The sequence below is a fragment of the Parambassis ranga genome, chromosome 15 (assembly GCF_900634625.1).
Source record: "Parambassis ranga chromosome 15, fParRan2.1, whole genome shotgun sequence".
In the NCBI taxonomy this organism is placed as follows: Eukaryota; Metazoa; Chordata; class Actinopteri; family Ambassidae; genus Parambassis; species Parambassis ranga.
The window spans coordinates 12,148,027-12,170,770 of record NC_041035.1 but is presented as its reverse complement, the minus strand read 5'-3'; the positions used below and the strand labels follow the sequence as shown (position 1 = coordinate 12,170,770).

Here is a 22,744-nt window from a genome sequence, read left to right as displayed (position 1 = left end):
GTGAGTATTACTGCTGAAGAACATATGCTATGTATTATATCCCTATTTGAATACAAAAGCAGTTGGAGGGAGGCCTGTGAGCTGGGTCCTTCAGGAAGATTGGTCACAGTCAACTGAACATACCCAGGGTCACAGCCAGTGCTACACAAAGAACGACAACTCGCCTGTTATGTTTAAAGAAGCATTAAAAAAAAACTCAAGTTATACATGTTAAAGTGGACCACAAGATCCCCAAACTGTTGTAGAAGATGGAGACTGTGTGACATCTGGTGGACATGACAGATAAACATTACTTCATTACTAGTGGATTTTGACGTAGTATTTGGAAAACTACAGCAGCAGTAACTCACAGACTGAAATATCTCAGAAACTACTGCCATTTCTTTTGTGTTATTCAGGGCTTTCATTCGAACAAAAGTCTTTTTTTAGAGCCAATCAAATATCCCAAAACATCAAAAGATGGACTGGCACCAAGCTTTTCATCTCATGCCACCATGCAGTTGATAAATTGAGTGTAATGTCTGGACCACTACTGGATGGCTAAGCATGGAATTTGTTGAATTCATATTTTTATGACATTTATTTCTGTCTCAGAACACAAACCCCTTTTCTACTGTAGTCTAATTATAGGCTTGAAATCGTTCAATTCTATCCACAAAAAACACCTGCAGCCTCTGTAGTTCTCTGTCAATTAGTAGATGCTAACTTTGCTTACATGTTAAACCATCATGCAGAGGATGAGCATTAGCTTGCAGATTAAAATGATTTCTAAATATTTTTGGTGTAAGCTCGAAGCCACCGGTGCAGTGTCACAGAGCTAAAAAAGAGGGTTCAGTCTAACTTGGGTATGAATGAAGAATGCCTTCTTCTCCTGTTGCATGCAATGATGATGTAAGACAATGCAAAAGTATGTGAAATAAATTCACCTTAACAAAAACATGCTAAGAATAAAAGTACAAAGGTTTGTAATCTGTAGCTAAATACATCTCAAATTCTCAGAGTGCTGAGAGTCTGTTTTTATTTCACCTTAACCAGTTTTGTCAATTTAACAGACTGCATGACAGGTTCAACCACGGTCACTCTGCGTCTTCCTTTGAGGCAGACTAAGCCGTTCTGTTTTACAAAAGGAGAGATCAAGATAAAAAGAGCCAGCTACCAAGCGCGGTCATAATCAGTCAAAACAGATAGACAAACTTGAAACAATAGCAGTGAGTTATTCAATACACCCCGGAGTAAACAGATGTCCCTATGGAAACAATACTGAGTGAAACTTTTTGTGTGTGTATCAACCAGACAGCGGCATTAATCTGAAACGTGTCTGCAGACACGGACAGCTTACATCACTCTGACTGATGGGCTGCTTCACATACACTCGAAACACTAAAGGGTTTTTCAGGTTAGATATGAGAGTTTTGCAACAGCAGGGAAAAATTTAAACAACCAGCAGGGATACGTCTTTCAACATCACCACTGCTATTATATGATATTTCTTTGAATTGTTTAGCAGAGTAAATGTGTGTATGGAGCTTAAATTCCATGTCTTCAGAGTAATGAAAGAACAAAGTGGAGCTAAGTGCATTTGGTCAACAATGAGCATCAGACTTTGACCCTCATGGTTTTTTAGTCTGTTCATACAATCTGTTTACAGTAGGAAAAAAAATAAACAAAATAACACTACTGTATATTTTTCCACAGTGGCAATATAATTTAAAAGATGGGCTGACCTTGACTGATAAATGTGTCCATCTTGTCCTTGAAGGGTTGCAGGTTCTCTTCAGAGGACAACTTACAAACTTTCTCTGTTTCAGCAGAGCATGCTGAAAAAAAACACAGAAGATTGTGATCAGAAGGATCCAGCATTTACATTGTGTTTTTTACTAACTCTACAGGTCACTTCAGCCTGCCAGAACCTGCTTTGATTAATCTCTTCTAGATTATTGCTGAATAAGTGTCTGCAAAGACATAATGATCCTTAATGACTAATAGGGTACCCATAGGAACCAGAAAGGCCTGCGCTCTGGTCCCGGGAGGAACTTATCGTCACGCTCTATCTGCAAGCATAACAGATACACAAGCCCAGCTCAAGGCCTTAGAGGTGGAGAGGCCAAGAGACGCCAAAGGGAACAGGGAGGTCGGGACTGGGCAAGTGGTAATTCATAGACCATATGGTACCTCAACCAAAAAGGTACACAGTGAGCTCTCGCTCTTCACTGTTACTAACTGATGTCCTTCAGGCCAGCCAAGGCCATTTCTAAGCTGTGTACCTATCGGAACCCCCCTCTGGGAACTGTCATCGAACCCTGTGTCTGTTAGAGCACTCAGCTGGCTCTGCTAGGTAATGAAGAGGTCTGCAGGTACAGCATGTGATGATGTATTTATGTACGGCCAGCATGTGCCACTGCCACTGGGGTCAAGAGTCTGTTTCCCCGGCGAGCAACTCCATCTTTATGAATTGCAAATAATGAACAGCCTAAAGAATCATTATGGCAGAGGAAAAACAATATTTGGCAACACGGTTCAGGCACCTGATTGGTTTAGCAGCAAAGATACATAAAACATGATAGAGAACAGACCAAGTTTTGGGAATTGTCGATCAGGCTGCAAGCACACAAACTCGCACACAACATGCACACACACATGCACGTCCACACGTCTGTCTGAACAAAAACACAAGTCATTTTTTACCACCTGTAGGCACTTCAGGGCTTGGAAAGTGTTCTGAACGACTTCAGGCAGAGTAATGAAAGTAAGTATTTTGTAACTCCCCCATTTATTAAGGACACGTTTCAGTCAACCTATCAGTCTGGCCTGTCTAGCGAAACTCTCCACACTTTTTCCACTGCAGTGCACTGTGTGTTTTATAGATTTCTCTTAATTCCTTGCTACTTAAAAAATATGAAAGTATTTCAAATATTAAGTAAGTATTAAGTTTCAAAAATAAGTATTTTACATTTTACACACTTCCTGTGAAGGGAAAAATAGACAAGAACGGACCTTTGGACTGAAATGAAATAATTTTCTTATGACTGGAATCTATAGTCAGAGAAAGTTGTGTAGTTATTAATCATCAGTGCAAGGTCAACACTTAAATTAAACAACTGAATCACAGTCAGACTCGGCCATCAACTAAATCCATGACTTATCTAAAGGAACTCAGTGGGAGGTCTCTTCATTTGCGTTTTGGTCTTGCAGGTCAGTGAGGCCAACCAGAGCTCGAGGAGCTGATGAACCTTTGATAGTGTACACACAGGTAGTGCAAGTTCTGACCTTGACCTGTCTATATTTTGATCTCTATTTCACGAGGACAGTGAAGGCACACCAGGTCCAACAGGAGTCTGCATCTGACAAGTCACATCTGCTTCTGCTTAGCTCGTCTGTACGACAAACAGATGCTATCTTGGGGTTGACCCGCCTCAACAGTCCACACAACACCATAGCCGCTCAGGTTTAGAACATTATTTCACATTGTGCAAAATATGTGCATTGATTAGCACATAATATCTGCTGCTGTACAATCAGTAATGCAGTAAGACAACTACTCTAATGATTTTTTTTAATTAAAAAGGAGAGTTGTGAAATTAATGTTGATTACTATACCATTGAGGTCCTTCCTCAACTTGCGAAGATCTCTTTGAAAGTCATCGAACTTCATCTGGGAGGCCTGGAAAAGGTCCTGGGGCTCAGGCAGAGGGAAGACGCATGTCTCCCTGCCAGCGTCCTGTTAAAGGACGACATACATGCAGAAAAACACATCACACACTACAATGTCAAAGTCAATATTCTTCAAATGAGAGAGGGGGGCTCTCTGTAATGCTCACCAGGCAAGAGTTAAATAAATTTCTCCTACATGTACTTATCAGCAGTCCAAACATCCCACAATAGATATGAAACTACAGCAGACAGCGACCATTACACTCCATGCACATGTCAATCTTCTCCATCAGAGTTACTACAAAGCCATTATGAGTGCTAGAGACATGTCATGCAGGTTGATTTTGGCAAACTGCACTACTGAGTTCATCTCATCTGGAGAACCTAATTATTTACACTAGAGCTCCTTTGGATGCTGTGCCAATGAACAGACTGCAGGTCTGAACGAAGCCAGACCAAAGCAGAGCAAGAACAGGGGAGATGAAGAGTGAAAGACAGAGAGGAGAATTATAAGAAAGAGCCAGGGAAGGAGAGAGATTTGTTTCTGCTGCAAATGAGGGAAGGGAAAATAAATAATTTGATAAAGGATAAGCCATGGTATCCTCTGGCAAGAGAGGAGATGAAAAGAGAGCTCTGGAAGGATTTCTAAGCAAATCAGACTAAAACAGAAAAGTGATTCAAATAAACAGGAACCAAAACATACCTCATCAAAGTGCCTTAGATAGTAAGCAACAATGTAGGACAAAAGACTCTGGGAGTTATCCTGAAAGAAAGAGAAAGATCTAAATAAATAAACCGAAACCCCCTTTATTTATTAATTTAATCATTTCGGAGCAGGACGTTTTAATTTGTGCGAGCCAAACAAGAATGGAGACAGCAGCCTTAGAAGTTGGGAGTAAATCATGACATTGGAAGAGCAATACAACAAAACACAACTGTGCTGGGCTGGCTGTCATAACTCAAGAGTTGGCGGAAAGTTTGATGTTCTTTATGGATACCTTACTCGGCCCACCACCACAAAAACACAAACCACTGCATCCTTATATGGCAGTGCCAAGGGTACACTGAGCCTGCTGTGATATTGAATCAGAACTGTAAACAGAATGGTCTCTCTTCTAAATATGCACAGCTACAATCATCATACTGGGCACTAGGAAGGTTTACTTTCATATCTTTCTATAGACTTCATAGATTGAACATTTATAGAAGCTACTTTTTTATTTTTTGAATAACAGAATAAAGCTGTATCCCCCTGCTTACTTTACACATACGTCTGCTCCCGTTCCATGTTGCACGTGAATAACACATCTGCTCCTGTATAAAGTGAGTGATGTTTGCTTTTACTCCCGTAACACACATACTCACACTGCTTTTAACATCTTTCAGCTTTGGCAGAATGTCCAAGGTGAAGCCGTCGGCCTGCCCTCGAGACCGATTACCACCGTTCATGAAGTTCCCGAAAGCCAGCACCAGACCAAGCACCTGCAATACACACTTACTACTCTGGAGGGACTGGTGTACACACACGCACACACACACACACAGGAGATGAAGATATGAAGGTTAAACTGAGTGACAGAAAAGAAAATGAAGCGAGACGAAGGCCAGGGGCTCACCTTGCATACTCTCTGAAGGAGTTCTACTTTGCGGAGAATTGAGGTGATACATTCGTGGAAAGTTGACTGAAACAGGATGCAGAACACTCGCTCGGAGAAGTTGGGGATTTGTGATAGTTGGAAGAGAAACCTGATGAGGCGACAAGAACAGACAGCTCAGAAATGACTGAGATGTGTAATGTTTGGTTGAAACCATTTCTCCAGTTTCTCACTGTTCTGGCTTATCCAGCGGTGTGGCATCCTCCTTGTCTTTGGTTGACTTAATGTGCTTATTAATGCTCTCCATCTCATCGTTTTGAGCTCTCTGTCAAAGGAAAATACAAAAATACAGTCCAAGTAAAAACCCAAAGAAAAACCCACTAAGAATCATTGCAACATATCAAACCAGGCTCTTGACTCAGCCTTTTCGAAATTCAACTTCTGGCTCAGCTTTAGTCTTGACAAAGATGGCCCTGCATGATCTTCAAGCACTCAATGATATGATGCAGCATTCATATAATAACATTTCCTTTCCTCATATATACAAGGTTTTTTATCTGAAAATCTGCACCAAGTATATCTGCTGTTCTTTAGCCAAACAACGATTTTTCTTTTTCTTTTTTTTAGTCTGTCCGGAGCACATTACTCCAAAAGGCTTGCTCGTTGCCTGTATGTTCATTAGCAACCTGTATTTTTGCTGCAATGTTGTTTTTGGACAGAAAAGTCTTTTTTCTGGCACGCCTCCCATCCCTTTCTGATTGCAGATGCAGCACTTTGACACCAGCAGTTGAAGAGTTACCTGCATGTCTGAGAATGACATTTTGGGATGTTTAAAGTCGAGTTTCCTTACAGAGGAAGGATTTATTTTAAATAATTTAATCTTTTTTAATCCCTTCGGTTGACTCATGGGTCTTTCTGGAGGCCACAGTGAAGATGCACACAAATTCTTTCCTATGAAAGGCCAAAAATGAACCTGGATTAAAAGATGTGGGCCAAAAATAAATGTGAGGGAATGCTTTGTGTCATCGTGATGACAGATATTATATTCTTTCAAAACACCCACTCTCTTGCTGCAAAGGGGACAAAAGGCAGCCAAACCCTTTTTTGTAAATGTCTTGTCTTTTTGCCATTTGTGTACCACTGCTTCAGTCACAGTCTGGACTTTTGATGTAAGGTACACACATTGTCAAGTGTAGGTTATATTACAAATCACACTTTTAGTTTTAAAAAGCATTTTAACGCTGGAGAAAAACTGTATTTTAATACGGAAGAGTCTGTGAGGATTGATGTGCTTTTTAGAGTCAGTCTCAAGCGTCCACTTAAGGAAAAATATAGCAGTGCTGGCCACATCTTTTTAAGCCCCAGACGTTGTCACTTGGCTCTAATGGATGTCTAACAATTTCCAGTGAGATACCGCTAAATGATTCTACACAGTCTCTTTCGGTTACGTGAAGCAGTCACATAATTTTATCTACTGTTTCACGTATTCACATGATTACTTCACAACTGTCGCAAATGTCACTTCCATCTCATTTTTCCTCTTTGAGGTTGGGTCTCAGGTCAGGCATAAGGTCATAGTTAATGTTATGGATTGCAGACTGTGCTGGCTGTGGTGAAAATGATTTGTGTCAGACTGCATAAGACAAACTACATGACTATTTCACAGAAAAAAATTATAGTTGCAGGCATCAGAGACAATTGAAATACATTAGTTTGAAAATCTGGATGCCTGTCAGAAATTATAAAAATTACATGAGCAGTACACTTTATGGGATTAGACAGGATTGTATGATTGATGCCACTTAAATGGACACCGAGGTGAGGTTTTCAAGGTCACCAATAAATGCTGCCAGATCTTTAGTCTTTGTTTAGTAAACGTGAACATCTATAATTTCACGACAACGGGCAAACTGATTGATGACGCTCATTTAATATGATGAAAAGCTCTGGAGCGGTTGCTAAATAGTACTTGAGGTAGGTTTATTTTGTCAGCTTAGTTCCCATTTCTTGACGTCGACAAACTTTATCTCAAGCGTAAAAGAATTCCTCAGATTAAGTTTTGTACATAAACTCAACCATATGCCAGCCTATACAGTGCAAGCTTCACAAATGCTCAAGACTTGCCTTCAGCCAGACTACATTCCTGACTATTGTCCTGCTGCCAGGCTCTGGACCACAGTTTTATACAAGGTGGTTTAAAAAAAGCAAGCCAGAAATGCCCCCTTTATTTCACAAGAGGCTAAAGACAATGGATGTTAATGTGTCTGACGCAGACGGGTAAAACAATAAAACCATCTCCAGGAAGAAAATGTAAACTCTCGTTCAGTGCCTGCAAATCCCAGAGACCCCCAAAGTCTGAGTCTCAGGCAGTCTGGCCTCTGTTTCTCTCCATCCTTCTCTCTGGGGTTTGGCCTCGGCATGGATCCTTGGAAAACATCAAACACCAGCATCAAACGCGCTGAGGGCCCGATTAGTATTCTACACACCGCTGCCTTCTGTCGGCAAGGGCAAGCTCTCCTTCGCCTTCTCTCGAGATGTTTTCAAGTGTAAATATATTTAACACAAAGCAGATTCTTTTCAAAGGGCAGCAGCGGAGCCCAGCAGTGTTTGGTGTAATTGGGGACAAGTAGGCATTAGCGTGTGATCTTTGAATTGCTAGGGCATGTTGCAGTGGTTGTTAGCATGAGAAATACAGTCCCATGTAGAATATCAAATACTAAAGGAAAGTAGGATGATATTTGTGATGCCAGAAATGTAGTGGTAGCCAAGTGGTATTCATTAGCCAGGTTTCTAGCACAGAGCTAAACAGTGCCAGACTGGGCCTAATCACTATTTATGTCACTCAATTTTCAACGAAACTACATTTATGAGATTCTTTGTACATGAAGCTGCCAAAGAATGGACCCTAAATGACAAATTGTATCATGTAATAAACATGTAAAATACATCTAGACTTTTCAAAGCCCTGCCATGTGGAGTGGAATGAGGTGATCATTTGTTGTGTAAAAGTCTGTAGGAGGCTCTCTGACATTTAGCTACTGCCAGCTAAAAGCTAAAAGGAGTCTGAACTTCAGAGAACCAGTCTGGGTTCAGATTATGGCTTGATATTAGGTGGGAGGGAGCAGCGTCCCACTATCACCGTGACCTCTTTAATGGCTTATTGTTCAAAGAACAGGAGTGGCTGTAATCCGCAGCACATAGACCGAGCGGCCCTGTCCCTGCCTCTCTGTGCACACACAGTACAGTATGTGTGGGTCAAAATGTTTGTTTGTGAGCACGTCTATGTGAGTGAGAATAAAAGGAGACCAAGGGAGAGCAGTGTGTGATCTAGATCCTTGCACAGTGAGTGAGGGTGTAACCATTAGAAGCCCCTCACATTCCTCAAGACAGGCTGACTGTGCTGCCAACTGTGGTTTAGGGGGCTGGAGACCCACAGACAGGATGGAGTCTTGCAATACAAAAGAGAAACAATTTGGCTCCTCGACTCAATAACATAGCCTTAGGCCATAAGAGGGAGAAGGAGCGGGAGAGGCAGAGGGAGAGGGCTTGAAGTCTCGGGGTGAGTGGAGAGGTTAGAAGACTTTTGATCCTAAGTTATGACACATTGGTTCATAACTGCAGCCTGTCTCAAGCCACAGTCTCATTCCCATGATCAACATTATTAATATGCCTCTGGCAGCCAAAGGTCTAGGCCTCTCCTGTGTAGTTGTGCCAAAAAGCAATTCACAGGAATTTCACAGCATCTTAAAACTGTATCACAGTTGAAATGTGGAAAACATGCTTATTTTCATGTTCCATAATTTACTGACCTGACTTCGAAGGGGTCCTGAACCATTTTCACTGGACTGGGGGAGATTACCTATCAGCTAAGGTTGATGAATATGTATTTACTGTACACGAGGAGTCCCTCAAAGCCAAAATGAAGAAATATTGGAAACTACCGACGACAGCTCCGTAATTCTTTGCTAATATTATGCGATACGATGCGGTCATTTTGCTTGGCAAAGCTCAGCTCTTCATTTTTTAAAAACCACACTAGCACTTTGAAGAAGAAGCTGTGTGACACTAAAGTTTCTCAACTATCATTTCCTTTTCACAGGGGCCTTACAAGAGTTGATTCAATCAGATTGAGTGTGTAAAAAACGTGTTTACTATGTAAAAAGCGCTGGTTCCCCTCCAGGCCCGCAGACAGACCTACACATCAGTGACTGTGTAGCCAAACGGCACACATACCAGTACGGTTTGTGGCTCGCCTGTTTGTTTTAGTATCTAATGCACACTTCCTTAGTTCACTCTTTCAAGTGGAACATGGAATAAGAATTCCACAGAGAGAAATATGTTCACAGTGAAGTGGCATCTTTGATTGAGAGTGCAAATGTGGCTTTATATTACAGACACACCAATATAATTAAAAAGTGTAATTTCCCACCTACGCTGTATACAAAGTTTGGATCTTGGAAAGGTATCTTTTGATGGATGGTACTTGGTGTTTTGTGGGTTACCCCTCACTCAAGAGCCAAATAAAACAACGCTAACATCTGATTATTTTTGTTGCCATTTTGTTGATATCACTCTTTGTTGAGCCTTCTTAGGTTTCCTTCTATAATAAAATGATTGCCTGTTATTCATATATGGCAAGAAACGTGTAACCATAAATCATTCTATTTGTCACAAGTACACGCTTCCAAAATAATACTTTTACTGCAAACCACAGAGGAAAAGAAGAAGAAAAAAAAAGGACTAAGGTTTTCCAGACTGAATGCTGCAGTCAAGATCAGCGTGAGCTGTCAGTGGTGTTACTTTGTATAATTACACTGGGTTTGTTTCTCAACACTGTGTATTTATGTGATTCTGTGTTGGCAGGAAAGTGCAGAAATGTATTTCAGTTTGAGATATTGTCTTTTCACTGGTGTATTGACTTTACTGAAACCACTCTCCGCAGGATCTGTAATCTTCCCTTCTTTAAAAATGGGCCAATTTATCAGCAGCATATGAACAGGTATGACATCCATGAATTGTGCTGTAAAGTTATCTACAGCTAGTTGCAGATTGTACCTATAGTGTAGAATAAAAATCACTTAAGAACCTGTGTAATGGCAGTTACAGCCTCAGTGGGCTGGAAGGGGTGGGGGTACAGTAAGTGGTATGTGACGAAATCCACATGTCCTTATGTAGACATGGTTAAGAATACACCCGCCATAGACAATGCATGGTATGTTTCAGAACAGAACATATGAATGTATTGCCTGACGTCATCAGATGATTGGACCAATAAAGCCATAAATGACTGAGTAAAGAGGTGGCTGGGGATGGTGGAGGTATTCAGTGTGACAGAAAAAAAAGTTCATTTTGAGACGGCAGCATATTGATATACTCACATTTTCATAAAGAGCCTGCAGAGTTTCCAGATCAACGACAGAGTTGTCCATATTTAGGACAGCTGTGGATGGAAGAGGAGGACATGGTTAATGTTACCAACAAAGCATGTCATGACATTTCTTTACCTAGATAGAACACCATGAACCAGGTCAGAAAACAGGCTGCCTCTTTCATAACCTCTACATTATTATTATTTTTTCTTTGGCTAAAACAACAACCACTAACAATGGCTGAAGACCTTTTCAAACCTTGCTGGGGCGGATGTTGATGTCATGAAAAAAAGGGCAAAATCTAACATACAGTGTCCTGTGCCGTATGCTGCGAGTTACATAGTTATCAGCTCTCGCCACGATAGCATGCAAAGGGGCCGCAAACTAAAACATAAATATGGAGGGTCTTAGAAATCTGTCAAAGGCACAAAGATCTGTGTTTGAACTCCTGTGTTTGAATTCCTGGTGTCGCCTTTTTGTCTCGGCGCGAGGACCTGGCGCCCGCGAGCATTAATCCTTTGAAAGTAAATGTTTAAAGACAAACAGAGCCCGGGGGTCTGTGGTGTTGAGGCTGAGGTGTTGCTGTACGCACAATCACCCAGCGAAGCACTCGACACCTATATATGCATTTCAGCATGCCGTGGGTGTCCAAATTACTCACATTGTTTTGATCTGTTGATTTGCTGTTGAGGTACAGAGGAGGGAAAGCTAGTGCCTGACGAGATGTGAAGGTGCATATAGGTCTGATATGGCAGGCTTTTTACAACACAAACTTAATAGACAAGAATAGAGATACAAAACACAAGACCAGCACATGGACACAAAAAAAGCATGACTCCTTCTATGCAGCCAGTTCTGATGTCTTATCTTTGATATTGCTTTCTCCTTGTTCACGTAATTGTTGTTGCAAATCCACTCCTTCATTCCCATTACTCTCTGACCTTACAACACTCTCTTCTCCTCCAAAACCATCACAGAAATAACTTCCTTCTCTTCGACTCTCCCATTTTTCTGCTTCTCCCACTCTTTTTTTTAACCATTTGTTTTTCATTACTATGTGAACATGTGAGTCTGAGTCTGGCTGGTTTGGTTGGAGACTTTTTTTTTTTTTGGACATGGGAGAAAGCCGTATCATCGCTGTGACACGGACGTCTCAGGACCAAACAGCCGGGCCCATCTGCCTGCATCTATCCTCGACTACCACATTTAATCCCAGCATGGTGCCCATCAACCACCATCTAACACTGCAGAAAAACCTCACAGGAAGCAGACGCTGAGCAGAAATGTCCTATGGAACATGTACAGTTAGAGCCAAGTCTCAGGCAAACAACAGCAGCTGTGAGGAAAAGCAAAAAAAAAACGTGTTGACTTCTCACTGAGCAACTGTGGCGTCATAAAACCGACACCATGTAATGATGATTCAGATGTTTTTCTTCCAGGCAGAGATCTCCAAGTGATGAAGGCTTTACTAGTCACAGTCTTCATCACAAAATCAAAAGGAAATAAAACTGATTCACTGTACTGACAGGGAAAATTACAAACTTTGATGAATGAATCCTTCTCTTTGGTCAACAAATCATTTTGATTCTTTAATCATGTTAAACCTCTGATGGCACAAGGGAACATGAGATCACCTCAGGAATGGAAAAACAACAAACATGTGAAGTGTAAGAGTTTTCTTCATGTCAAATAATGAGTCAGTTATTCAATTAAAATGTATGACCCACCTCCAAGCTTATTGTGTTTGTGCAGGACAGCCTTTGATTCCCACTATTTTCGTGGAATAAGCACCGTATATTTACAAGTAAAAGAGATATCTGCTGTCTGATCTTCACTCTGTGATATACTGAAGGTTCCAATCAGTGCTAATTATGTCCTATTGTAACTGTCCTAACATACGAGATGGATGACACTGCTGATGAGTGTGGCCCTGAGTTGCCCTCCCATTCTGACCTGAGATGGATGCACCAAAGTCTGACGTCAGAGAGTTTCTTGCTGCAGTTTGTGGCTGACATTTTTGTTAACGAAACCATTCTGCTGTCGTGTGTTGAGATTAACGCTTGAAGCTGTAATAAATGCTTTACTGAAGGACAACTGAGTAGGATGAGGAGGTGAGGAAGAGTGTTTAGACACTTGGAAGAGCGAAGACTGGAGAGCAATCAGAGAGTAACTAAAACAGGAAGAGAGTCTGTTCCCATCAACATCTCCGGAATGACTTCACTTTAACAAAGCCGTTTAGACAAGATGGTGACAACTCATCAGAGAAGGCCAGAGAGAGCTGCTGAGAAACATGATGTGAATGTTAGATGGGGAGAGATTATGCAAAAGGAGAGCAAAGAAAAACAGAAGGAGGCGAGAGCGACAAAAGAAAAACATTTCAGAGGAGTTGGAAACATTATGACTTGTAATAATGCTAATAGGGGGAGCTTTTGCAATGACCCTCAACTATAGTAAATACAATTCACATCTCAGTAGACATGAGTTTTAACAATTGAGATAAATACAGAGGTTTTCATTTCAACTCTTTCTACAGGAACTGTCTGTGAGATAGTCAGGTTTTAGGGACTCTCAGTATAGGCTAGTGTTAACAGTTTATTCTCTACAAATGGAGCTGGAATGCTCCATTTGAGATCATGCTCGAGGAATCAAGTCAAAGCAGAAGTGCCTGACCACTTGTCCATAGTCACAATTTTACATCAGGAATGAACACGTTTAGGTACACAAAACATTTTTGGTCTTTCCTGTTTAAGACCGTGTTAATACATTTATACTGATGACAGTACTTACCAGTCTGGATGTCCTTCATGTCAAGGTGAATACTAGACATCAGGATTCCAACAGCCTGTGATCGCTTATTGCTCAAGAGCTTCACCACCTAAGGGATGACAATACAAGAGATGTACAGTAAGGTTATAACAGGGCAAAGAAAACAGGGATGTTAACACTCCATAAACCATGACATGAATACACGCAGACAAAAGACAGAACATCAGTCCTCTTTGTTTCTTTCTGTGGGAGGAACATTTAAGATTATTCACCCACAAATATTAGGAAAATTATAATGCTGTCAAGCTGAATTATGGTGATTAATATTTTTTCCCTGTTTTTCCAATCCTGCACATCCATCATCTTTCAGTCAGGTGATTAAAAGCAGACAATCAGGGAGATTAGTTTAAATCATGTAATTGTACAATTTAAGGACTTTTATTCAAAAGAAGCCCCATAAAACTGAATAATAACAACATACAGTTAAAAGAATTGTGGGGGAAAATGCTGCAAAAACTGAATAATAACAGCCTCCACTTGTCAAACAGCCAGGAGTTGAATATCAAGCCAATGTTGTTATTATCTGTGAAAAACTGCATCCAAGGGGGCCATTATGAACCGCAGCTCGCCTGAGTAAGCAGAAGTGTGTGCCGGGTTGCAAAGCAGTGAGGGGACAGGACAGGAAGCCTGAAGCCTACAGCGATCCAGACAGAACGCTTCCATCTAAACCAGATCACACAGACCACAGACCTCTTAAACACACAGGAAGTTATATCACCAGGCCCCAACTGTCTGTTTTTCCCCCAGCCCAACCACAGCTTCAAGGGACAGGCCGATCGAGATACGATGCCGAGCGACTTCCACAGTGGGCTGTGAGAGCTAGCGTGCAGTAGCACTGAAGAAATAATTCATTAGTCATGTTTTATCAACTGTCCTGACTCAATTTACAAACAAGTCAAAGGTACATTAGACAGAGTTCACCAGCTTTTAATATAAATTGAAATTTCCCTTGAAGTATATTAGTAGTATTATTTCTTAAAGAAAACCAGCTGGATTCATGAACCATTACACTTATTTTCATAAGCACATCTTCAACAAAACAACTCATGTAATACAATGTTTCTCAACAATCTCATGGAAGCCATGTGTTTAAAGTTTTTTGGCTTAAAGAAATCCTTTAAGTCACATTAATTATATGTTGATCCTTTTGATCCATTTATCATTTCATGGCCAGCCAATACAGACTTTCATCAATCCCATACAACTCCTAAATCACATGTGAAACATTTCCCTGAAGTACAACTTGTTCTCTCTCAAAAAAAGGGTACTGATAATAAAATCCTCATACCAAACGTAACTATTCATTATTATCTGGGCTTTTTGTCATGTAGAGCTGAGCAGCTGCTGTGGTTGTGGTGGGACGACACAAAATGCAAAAAATAAATAAGCACAACAAAATAATTACTGTGGCTGGAATGAGGACAGAAGTAAATAATACAGGTGCATTCCATCTTTACTTTTGGTTAGTGAATTGGACTGTTAAATAACTCGGTCAGCAAGTGGAGCTGTGGCAATGGATGTGACGTGACACAGCCCACAGAGGCAGCTTAAAACACTCCATCTTACTCCCAGTCAAATCTGAATGCACTGATACATAATAAGTAAACCTTAAAAAAACATAATCCTGACGGTTATTGGCAGGATAGGGCAAGCAGAATATGCTAATGATCCAAATTTATAATCAGTTATGAAAATGAACATTAAATTAGGATGACTACACCACTCAACTACTACTCAAATTTATGAAAGTGCACATGCTGCACCAGAGGAGCAGCACTTTGGGGATGCTGGAGACATTTTGTACATATTCATAAGCTCATAATTTTTCAATGAGGGAGGAAATGAATGAATCATTTCAGGGATTTAGGGAAGCAGATTTAACTTTTCGTAAGGGAGAGGCAGAATTTTTACATTTTTTTCTGTCAAAATCATGGGGATGATTTGCAGCTTCTCTTATCTTTTGTGATCATTGGGCTTGTGGAGTTTTTTTCATGAATCTTCTAGAATTTTTCTCAAACAAATGATTAAGCAATCAATAATGGCAGTAGGTCAATCGTCCTCCTTTAAGCTGGAGTTAAAACAACACTTGTAAAACAGAAAACGGAGCCTTGGAGAGATAGAAATTGCACACTGCAATCTTCACTCTTAGTTTGAATTGCTTCAATTTATCTGTTCATTCAGTCACTACATCTCTATAAATACAAAAAAGAGCAGGTCACACAGCTCCCCTCTGAAACCTTTCTGCAGGCTGATAACACTTGACTCTGGGTGATGGCAGCACTTCTTTACATCTAACATTATGTCAGCAGAGGCCTTTAACTGGCCAAGTACTGACGTCAAAGCTGCTCTCTAGTGGTAGCTCTGAGGAGGGTGCTTGTCCCCTTTCATCAGCAGAACAGCTGAATTCACAGCACATAAAGAGGTGGGAATAGCTACAAGTGGTTGAATATGTGATCAATAGTCCTGAGGTCCGGGGCAGTCTTTCAATGAGCGGTAAATGTCAAAAGGTTGAATTCAAATTGTCAGAGTTCTACCGACTTTGATTACATCTTCAGGACCATTGCTGTGTCAGAGAGCTGATTCGCAGCAGTGCTTTGCAGTAAATACTCAGGGAATTCAACCAATTCAATTTGCCTCTTGTCTTTAGCAATTTAGTGAAACGACCACAATATGAGCCGATGATAGGGTTGTATACTCAGAGCTTTGTCCATCAGCATCACTGTCTAGTTCAACAGAGAACACTCATCCTAGTTGCCGTTTTTCCTCTATCCTCCTCCTACACAGATCAAACAATCAGAATGACATCCAAGCTGCTTACAGGTGCAGCGCTGTCAGTACTTGATGTCTGTTTTTGAAGCAGACCTAAAAAGAAATTCCTTCATAAAAGGGTGATTTTCTTTTGAAGAGAAAACTCACTCAGCTTTTGCATTTTTTTGGTCTGTTAGACATGAGGTGCAAGATGTGAGTCATTGCATTTGTTGTATACATTTATTTATTTCAAAAACAAAGATGTAGAATAACTGCTGACTCACAGTAGCTTGTAGCTGTGTAAAATGAGACAGGAAATAAAAAACTGAATTGTTTTTCTTTTAATCAATCATGAAGACAGACAAGTCAATGAATGAAAACCTACAATGGTTAAGGCATCTGATAGATTGTGGGATAGCATGCTGTGGTAGCATCTGGCTAACTTCCCTTGCTATAATCTTGAACCATCATTGTCCTTGGAAACTGTTTAAAAAGAGGAATCACTTTGGATGAAATATATTTCACTAAAAGCACCCATGATGTCCTGTAATGTCTAATAGTTGAAAAAATATGTCCTTATATCAGTATCTGCAATTGTCCAAAATGTCAGCTATCACCATTTGTGTTCTCAAGTCAGAACCACTGTTGTTCGGCCGCATGCTCTTAGCATGAAACCTGGCGAGCTGGATTGTCCTGTAATCTCAGGAACCTTGAAAGAATCCAGCTGCCTTGCAAAGTAAATACTTGACAGCCAGAAGCAACAGTGACCCGCTCTAAAAAAAATTAGCTTTGCGAGTCAAGCTTTCAATCAACACAAACTTGTCTTGGGAAGGTTTTATGTTTTGCCGTTTCAGTTCATAACTTCCCATAAACTAAGATGTCCTACATATGTGTTTGCCAACATTTTATTTTATCTCAGCAAAAGCTGTCAGGTGATTCTACTGGGTGTCAATTAGATACGTGCTGCAGTGCAGCATTATTTATAATTTAGACACATTATTTGGCCAAAGAGTACATCTACTTGTAAGATCTTGACTGGAGCCGCTTTAAAATTACAAATCCAATGTGTGACTTGCAGATTGATGGGGTGACATAAAAGACATCAGCACAGGAAACAGTCTGACTATTAAACTAAGTCATACAGAAAGCACAATGGGACGAACCGCATCACAAAATACAGCTCCCATGCTTCACGCCCCCCCCCTTCCCTTCCCTTCCCCACACCCGATCTCCCTCTCAGAGCAGTCATCACCGCCATGAGGTTTCCTCACCGCACGCGAGACATTGGCTCTGTGCCACTGGATGGTCACAGGGGAGTCGGGTGGGAGCCAGAGCTCACACCACATAATAACTGTCTGGCTGTAGCAGTTCCTCCTGTCACTCAAAGTGACTCTGAGAGCGACAGTGAGGAGGAATGAGAAGTAATGGGGCTTTAGAGGAGTCAGAGAGGAGATGCTGAAATCTGTCTGGTGACACATGGATGAGCAAACACACACATTTTTCGCAGACATAGAAAGAAATCACTATATGATTGTATATGCAATCAGCAAAGAACACGCAACCATTTGGTACCTTTTTGGCCTTCGTCTTGCTAATCGTGTCCGAAATTGGCTTCTTCTTCTCTTTAACGGCACTTTTGGAGAATAGTTCCACAAATTCGTCAAAATCCACAGTTGGTTCCTCGATTATCTCCCACACCAGTGGGCCAGTCGGTCTAAAGATGGAAGTAAAGAGATATTATGTACAGTGTAAACAGGCAAGCTTTATCCTGCTATTCATTGGTGGAAAAGAAATGACAGTGAAGGACATTTTTATTGTGTAATAGCCTTCGGCTGTTTTATGAGTGCTCATTTGTCAAATTTTGCAGAGTAAAAATATAAAAGTTATATACTTGTCAAATCCATCAGCCAACAAATTACATTTAGTATTCAGGATCAGGTTTCTCACTCACAAGTAAATCATGCAGTCTATTTCTAGACATTTATTCATTCAGCTATGGTTTTCCAAGCCTTAATAAGGAAAGAAAACCTGGTTCAAGGGAATTCTCCGTTGACCACAATGCCTGGACTGCATCACTTTCATTTTCCACAAGGTTTGCATCTCTATTGCCATCACAGCATGTGGCCGATCTTTATCTTAAGTGGACAAGCTTCCTCTGAATTCTCTACTGTTTAGAGAATACCTTTGTGCAAATGATCCATATCTATCTCCACGTTCTACAGCATATCCTTACTTCTTAGTTTGCAGCTGTATCCGTGTCCAGTAGAGTGGCTTCATTGGCTTGGGGGGCTCTATCATAGCCTTGGCAGGGGCAGCTTCCTGGACCATCATGGAGGGCATGGGGCCTGGTGGTGGTGGAGGCCCAAAGCCTGGGGGTGGGGGTGGAGGCGGGGGGCCCATTCCGGGAGGAGGGGGTGGTGGAGGGGGACCCATACCCGGGGGTGGGGGAGGTGGGGGAGGAGGTCCAAAACCAGGTGGAGGAGGAGGGGGTGGAGGTCCAAAAGCTGGTGGTGGTGGAGGTGGAGGAGGTGGTGGTGGTAGACAAGGTCCAAGACCAGGTAAGGGTGGGGGTGGGGGAGGTGGTGGTGGTGGTGGTGGAGGAGGAGCAACACCCCCTGGCGGAGGTGGTGGAGGTGGGGGCATACCCCCCAACATTGGAGGGAGAGGCAGAGGTGGAGGACCTGGGTGGGTGCTGCTCTGCTCCCTCTGCTGGCACGAGCAGACAAAGCTGTCTGTGGATTTGGGGATGGAGGGCGACAGTGAGGATGATTTTCTGCCTGACCCTCTGTTCAAAGGCACGTCAAACTTAAACCCCTCCTCCACAGGTGACGTCTGGACGGACACCTCCTGAATCATCCTCTCCGATCTCCCTTCTCTCATCTGTGAGGCTTTGTGGTGACCATTGCCCAGAGCTCCTGTATTATCTCCACTGCCATTTGCCAAGGAGGCCTGCTGGCCCTGCAACACTCCAATCTTAATCCGCAGGTCACTGATGGTCCTCTCCAGCTGAGGGATGAGACCGCTTTCATCCTCCGAGGATGACTGACCTGACTTCAACCTGCTGGATTCTGTCTGTCAGTGAACAGCAACGAAAATATCTCCAATTAGATTCCATTTGTTAAATTAAAACTGGGTTCAGAATGTACAGGAAAGAAAACCTGCAGGTTTTTCCTACACAAAACCTTTGTCAAGTCTGGAACTTGACATGTTGAAAAGCAGACATAAAATTTCTCTGCTAAATCTCAGACACATTATCATTCAATAAATTTATAAACAGTAAAACACCCACAACTGAGGGAAGCTCAGTGACAGAGTTATGAGCTACAAAAGGGTCAAGAAAGTCCATTATGTCTAGACTCCATCAGACCTCTGGCTCCATACTGGTTAGAGCGGGGATGAGGGGATACCGAGAGATTTGACCCCAGAGACAGCGAGTCTCGCTGGGCCTCACATGGGGAGGGTTTGTGTCTGCTAGCGCACATTCCCCAGTTGTGGTCACATCGTTGAATCTTAAGGAGAGTGTTCGGTGTACTGTGTCTCCCAAAACTCTTTCAAAACAAGCCTGACCTCTGGTGGACAAAGAACAATTTACAGCTGCGGCTTCCAAAGCATCTAAAGAGCGATAACGCTAAAGGTCTCCTCAAAGATGTGACATGGCATTTTCCTGCTCCTGTCAAGCATCAAGTCCAAATCATGTCCTAAACTATATAAAGCATTTTCGACAACCTGGTGTATTCGGCAACTATTCACTTTTTAATATTCAAATTAAAAAAATTATGGGCAGGAAATAGAGAAAAAGCATTTAGCAGTCTAATTCACAGACATTCACTGATTTATTTACTATAAATACACTATGTATTTAATTGTGTTGAAACAGATGTAGTAATTCTTCTGAATTTGCTTTTCATCTTCCAACAACAGGGCTCTGCAGGAAGATGTATGTAACCGATGCAACGAACCTGAAAGTGTAGAGCACCTGGTGTCTTGGCTGATGATTGATTCAAAAGGGATTTGAAGCTCTGTGCTCTACTTGTGGTTCGCCCCCCATACAGTTCCCACAGGTGGGAGGACACTGGCAGGCCAACAGATGCCCAGGTGTACAGCTGCTCCTCCTGCATAACACAGTGCAGAAAAAAAAAGGAAAGTGTTGAACAGATTTGATCCAGGCTGATTATATGCTCCGTCTATATGGCAAACAATGCAAACACACCATGATTAAAGATTAATAACATACACAAAGGGATGTGAGTCAGTGGTTTTGGAGCACTTCAGCACAGCAGGATAATAAGCTCTCCCACCATAAAGGTTTTCCCTTTGCAAAGCCATTTAGTCAGTGTAGCATGCAGTCCAAAGCTAACGATCCTCCTGTCTGTAATATTTCTTCCAATAGTAACTCCCCTCTTTCCATCATGAAACATGGTGTCTCTACTTGACATCAGTAAAAGATCCAAACCACATTTCAAAGGGATCATTAGATTTAAAACCTGAGAACACAGGAAAACAAATTATTCCCTCTCCACCCTTCCCCTTCCCTCAAAATGTTGAAATTCACTTGGATGTGTATTCACCAAGATGTCATTTGGGACTCTTGATGTTCCAGTAAAGTGTCAGAAAGGTGCGAGTTCACAGTCATAGCTGCAGGTAGGTTTGTGTCTCCATGGTTAAAATGAATGCCACTATCTGAAAAGTGCACAGTGCATTTTACGCCTTAACAAAGCACCTAGTCATAATCTAAAAGTGAGCAAATGTGTTGTAACGTTACAGCTTAATTGGCTATTAAGATATCTGCAGACAATGTTTGGCCTTGTGGAAGGAGATGACACTTGATTTATTGAGAGCTCTTGGACAGGCATCCTCCCCAGACTCCTGTTTTTGGAGAGAATGAGGCTGACGAAGTATTCAATTTCAGGCTGTGTGCAGAACAAGAAATGCACCACTGATACATTTGTTAACTCCAGCAAAATCCAACAGTGAAAGTGGATACAATGCCATATTTAGGTAGCAAAGTGGAGGACAAACAAGAGATGAAAGACAAGGAAGGGGGTAGCAGCAGGAAGAGAAGATGGAGCTGATGCGGTTAAAGATTAATTTTCAAGACGGAAAGTGACTTTAAAAGGAAAAGAGAATAAAGGTTTGAGATATTACTGGGATTTGAGTTAAAAGGTTGTGGGGAAGGAGAAGACAGGCTGATGATTTACATCAAGAGAGATTAGCTTTAAGCTAAAAAGCAACAACAATGAGATCTGTACTCTAGATGGCAACAACTAAGGTTATTCATGGTCGAGCTGAATAATGCAGGCCTCCAGGCCAAGCCTCAGACTGAAGCATGCAGAGCAGGGACAATTCGGTCCAATCCTCACACGGTGAGCTTTTTACTGGGGAAGAGCAGCCTGAGCCCAAGGCACGTGGGGTTGTTACATAACATGGTCAGCAGATGGTCTACACAAGCACAGATGTGTGTATGTGTGTGTATGTGTGTGACTGTCAGAGGGAATGCTATTAAGCCAACCATGCAAGAAAATGCTTGAACATGTATAGGGTGTCTGGGGTTGGCCTTTTGTATGAGCGTGCAAGTGTCTTTAAACATACTCGTGCACATGTTGGCAGACTGTAAATAAAGAGTGCTTTTCTTTTGTGGCTTATTTTGCCTGAGCGGTAAACAAGAGATAAACTACAATTGTATTTGAGAGAATTATGGTAAATAAAACAGCTTTAAAGCTTGCAGCATCTGGTGAGGTAATCTGGTTATTGTCTGTGTGTGCACTGCAGATTTATGTGCATATGATTATGTATAGTACGCAGGATTATACACACATGCATTTATGTCTTAAACTCACGCCTACTGAACTCCAAAATGAAGCTCGGCTAGAACGGAACTTGACTGAAACGGCTCTGACAGTGGCTGCGGTGAACTGTGCGGGGGAACGTGACGCATGTATGACTGAGGTCTGAGTAAAGCATTACTGGAACGAGAAAAGTACAAATTCATGAAATCAACATTCACATGGTCACCCAGTGTACATGCACCACTGCTCTTGAGGTAATGGAATTAAATCTCTGGAAATAAATATAGCAACACACCCTGGATAATCTCTGCACATCTCCACATATGAGTCACTGCAAATTGCTACGTGCAACTGTGTACATTTTTAGAGTATTATCTCTCATATGTACATACAAATGAAACCTGTCCTCCAGTCCTGCCAAGATGCACCACAGTTTTGGTAAGCTACCAATGTGGCTAATTTACTGCAACCCTGTGATTGCAAAACCTCAGCTTCAGGCAAAGGCTAATGAAAGGCAGCTTACAGTGTGCCTTCACAGTGAAGAGAAAGGTCTTACATTAAATACAGCCGAGACAGGGCTGTCACTGTGGAGCTCAGTGGGGCTGTCGCTGAAGGGGTGCAGCAGTCCTTGGATCAGCATTCGGTGACACAGTTCTTTTGCCTCCTCTTCAGTAGACCCATCTCCATGATGCATACAAAGCCTGTCCAACAGGGAGCGACCTGATGACAGAAGAGCATGAAAAATTTAAGACTGCCACCAAGGGGGCAA

General features: G+C 41.7%; 1 protein-coding gene across 2 annotated transcripts in view; it reads right to left on the bottom strand.

Annotated features, from left to right (window-relative positions):
- fmn2a (formin 2a) overlaps positions 1-22,744 on the bottom strand; it is a 34,845-nt gene that overhangs the window by 6,872 nt on the left and 5,229 nt on the right. For both annotated transcript variants that reach the window (XM_028423356.1, XM_028423357.1), the window contains 12 exons: positions 22,532-22,695; positions 20,149-20,301; positions 18,423-19,261; positions 17,762-17,903; positions 13,403-13,490; positions 10,625-10,686; positions 5,480-5,571; positions 5,268-5,397; positions 5,017-5,163; positions 4,355-4,414; positions 3,598-3,718; positions 1,725-1,817 (listed from right to left, as the gene is read on the bottom strand). In XM_028423356.1, the coding sequence (XP_028279157.1) occupies positions 1,725-1,817; positions 3,598-3,718; positions 4,355-4,414; positions 5,017-5,163; positions 5,268-5,397; positions 5,480-5,571; positions 10,625-10,686; positions 13,403-13,490; positions 17,762-17,903; positions 18,423-19,261; positions 20,149-20,301; positions 22,532-22,695 (2,091 nt within the window). The remainder of the gene's footprint in view (positions 1-1,724; positions 1,818-3,597; positions 3,719-4,354; positions 4,415-5,016; positions 5,164-5,267; positions 5,398-5,479; positions 5,572-10,624; positions 10,687-13,402; positions 13,491-17,761; positions 17,904-18,422; positions 19,262-20,148; positions 20,302-22,531; positions 22,696-22,744) is intronic.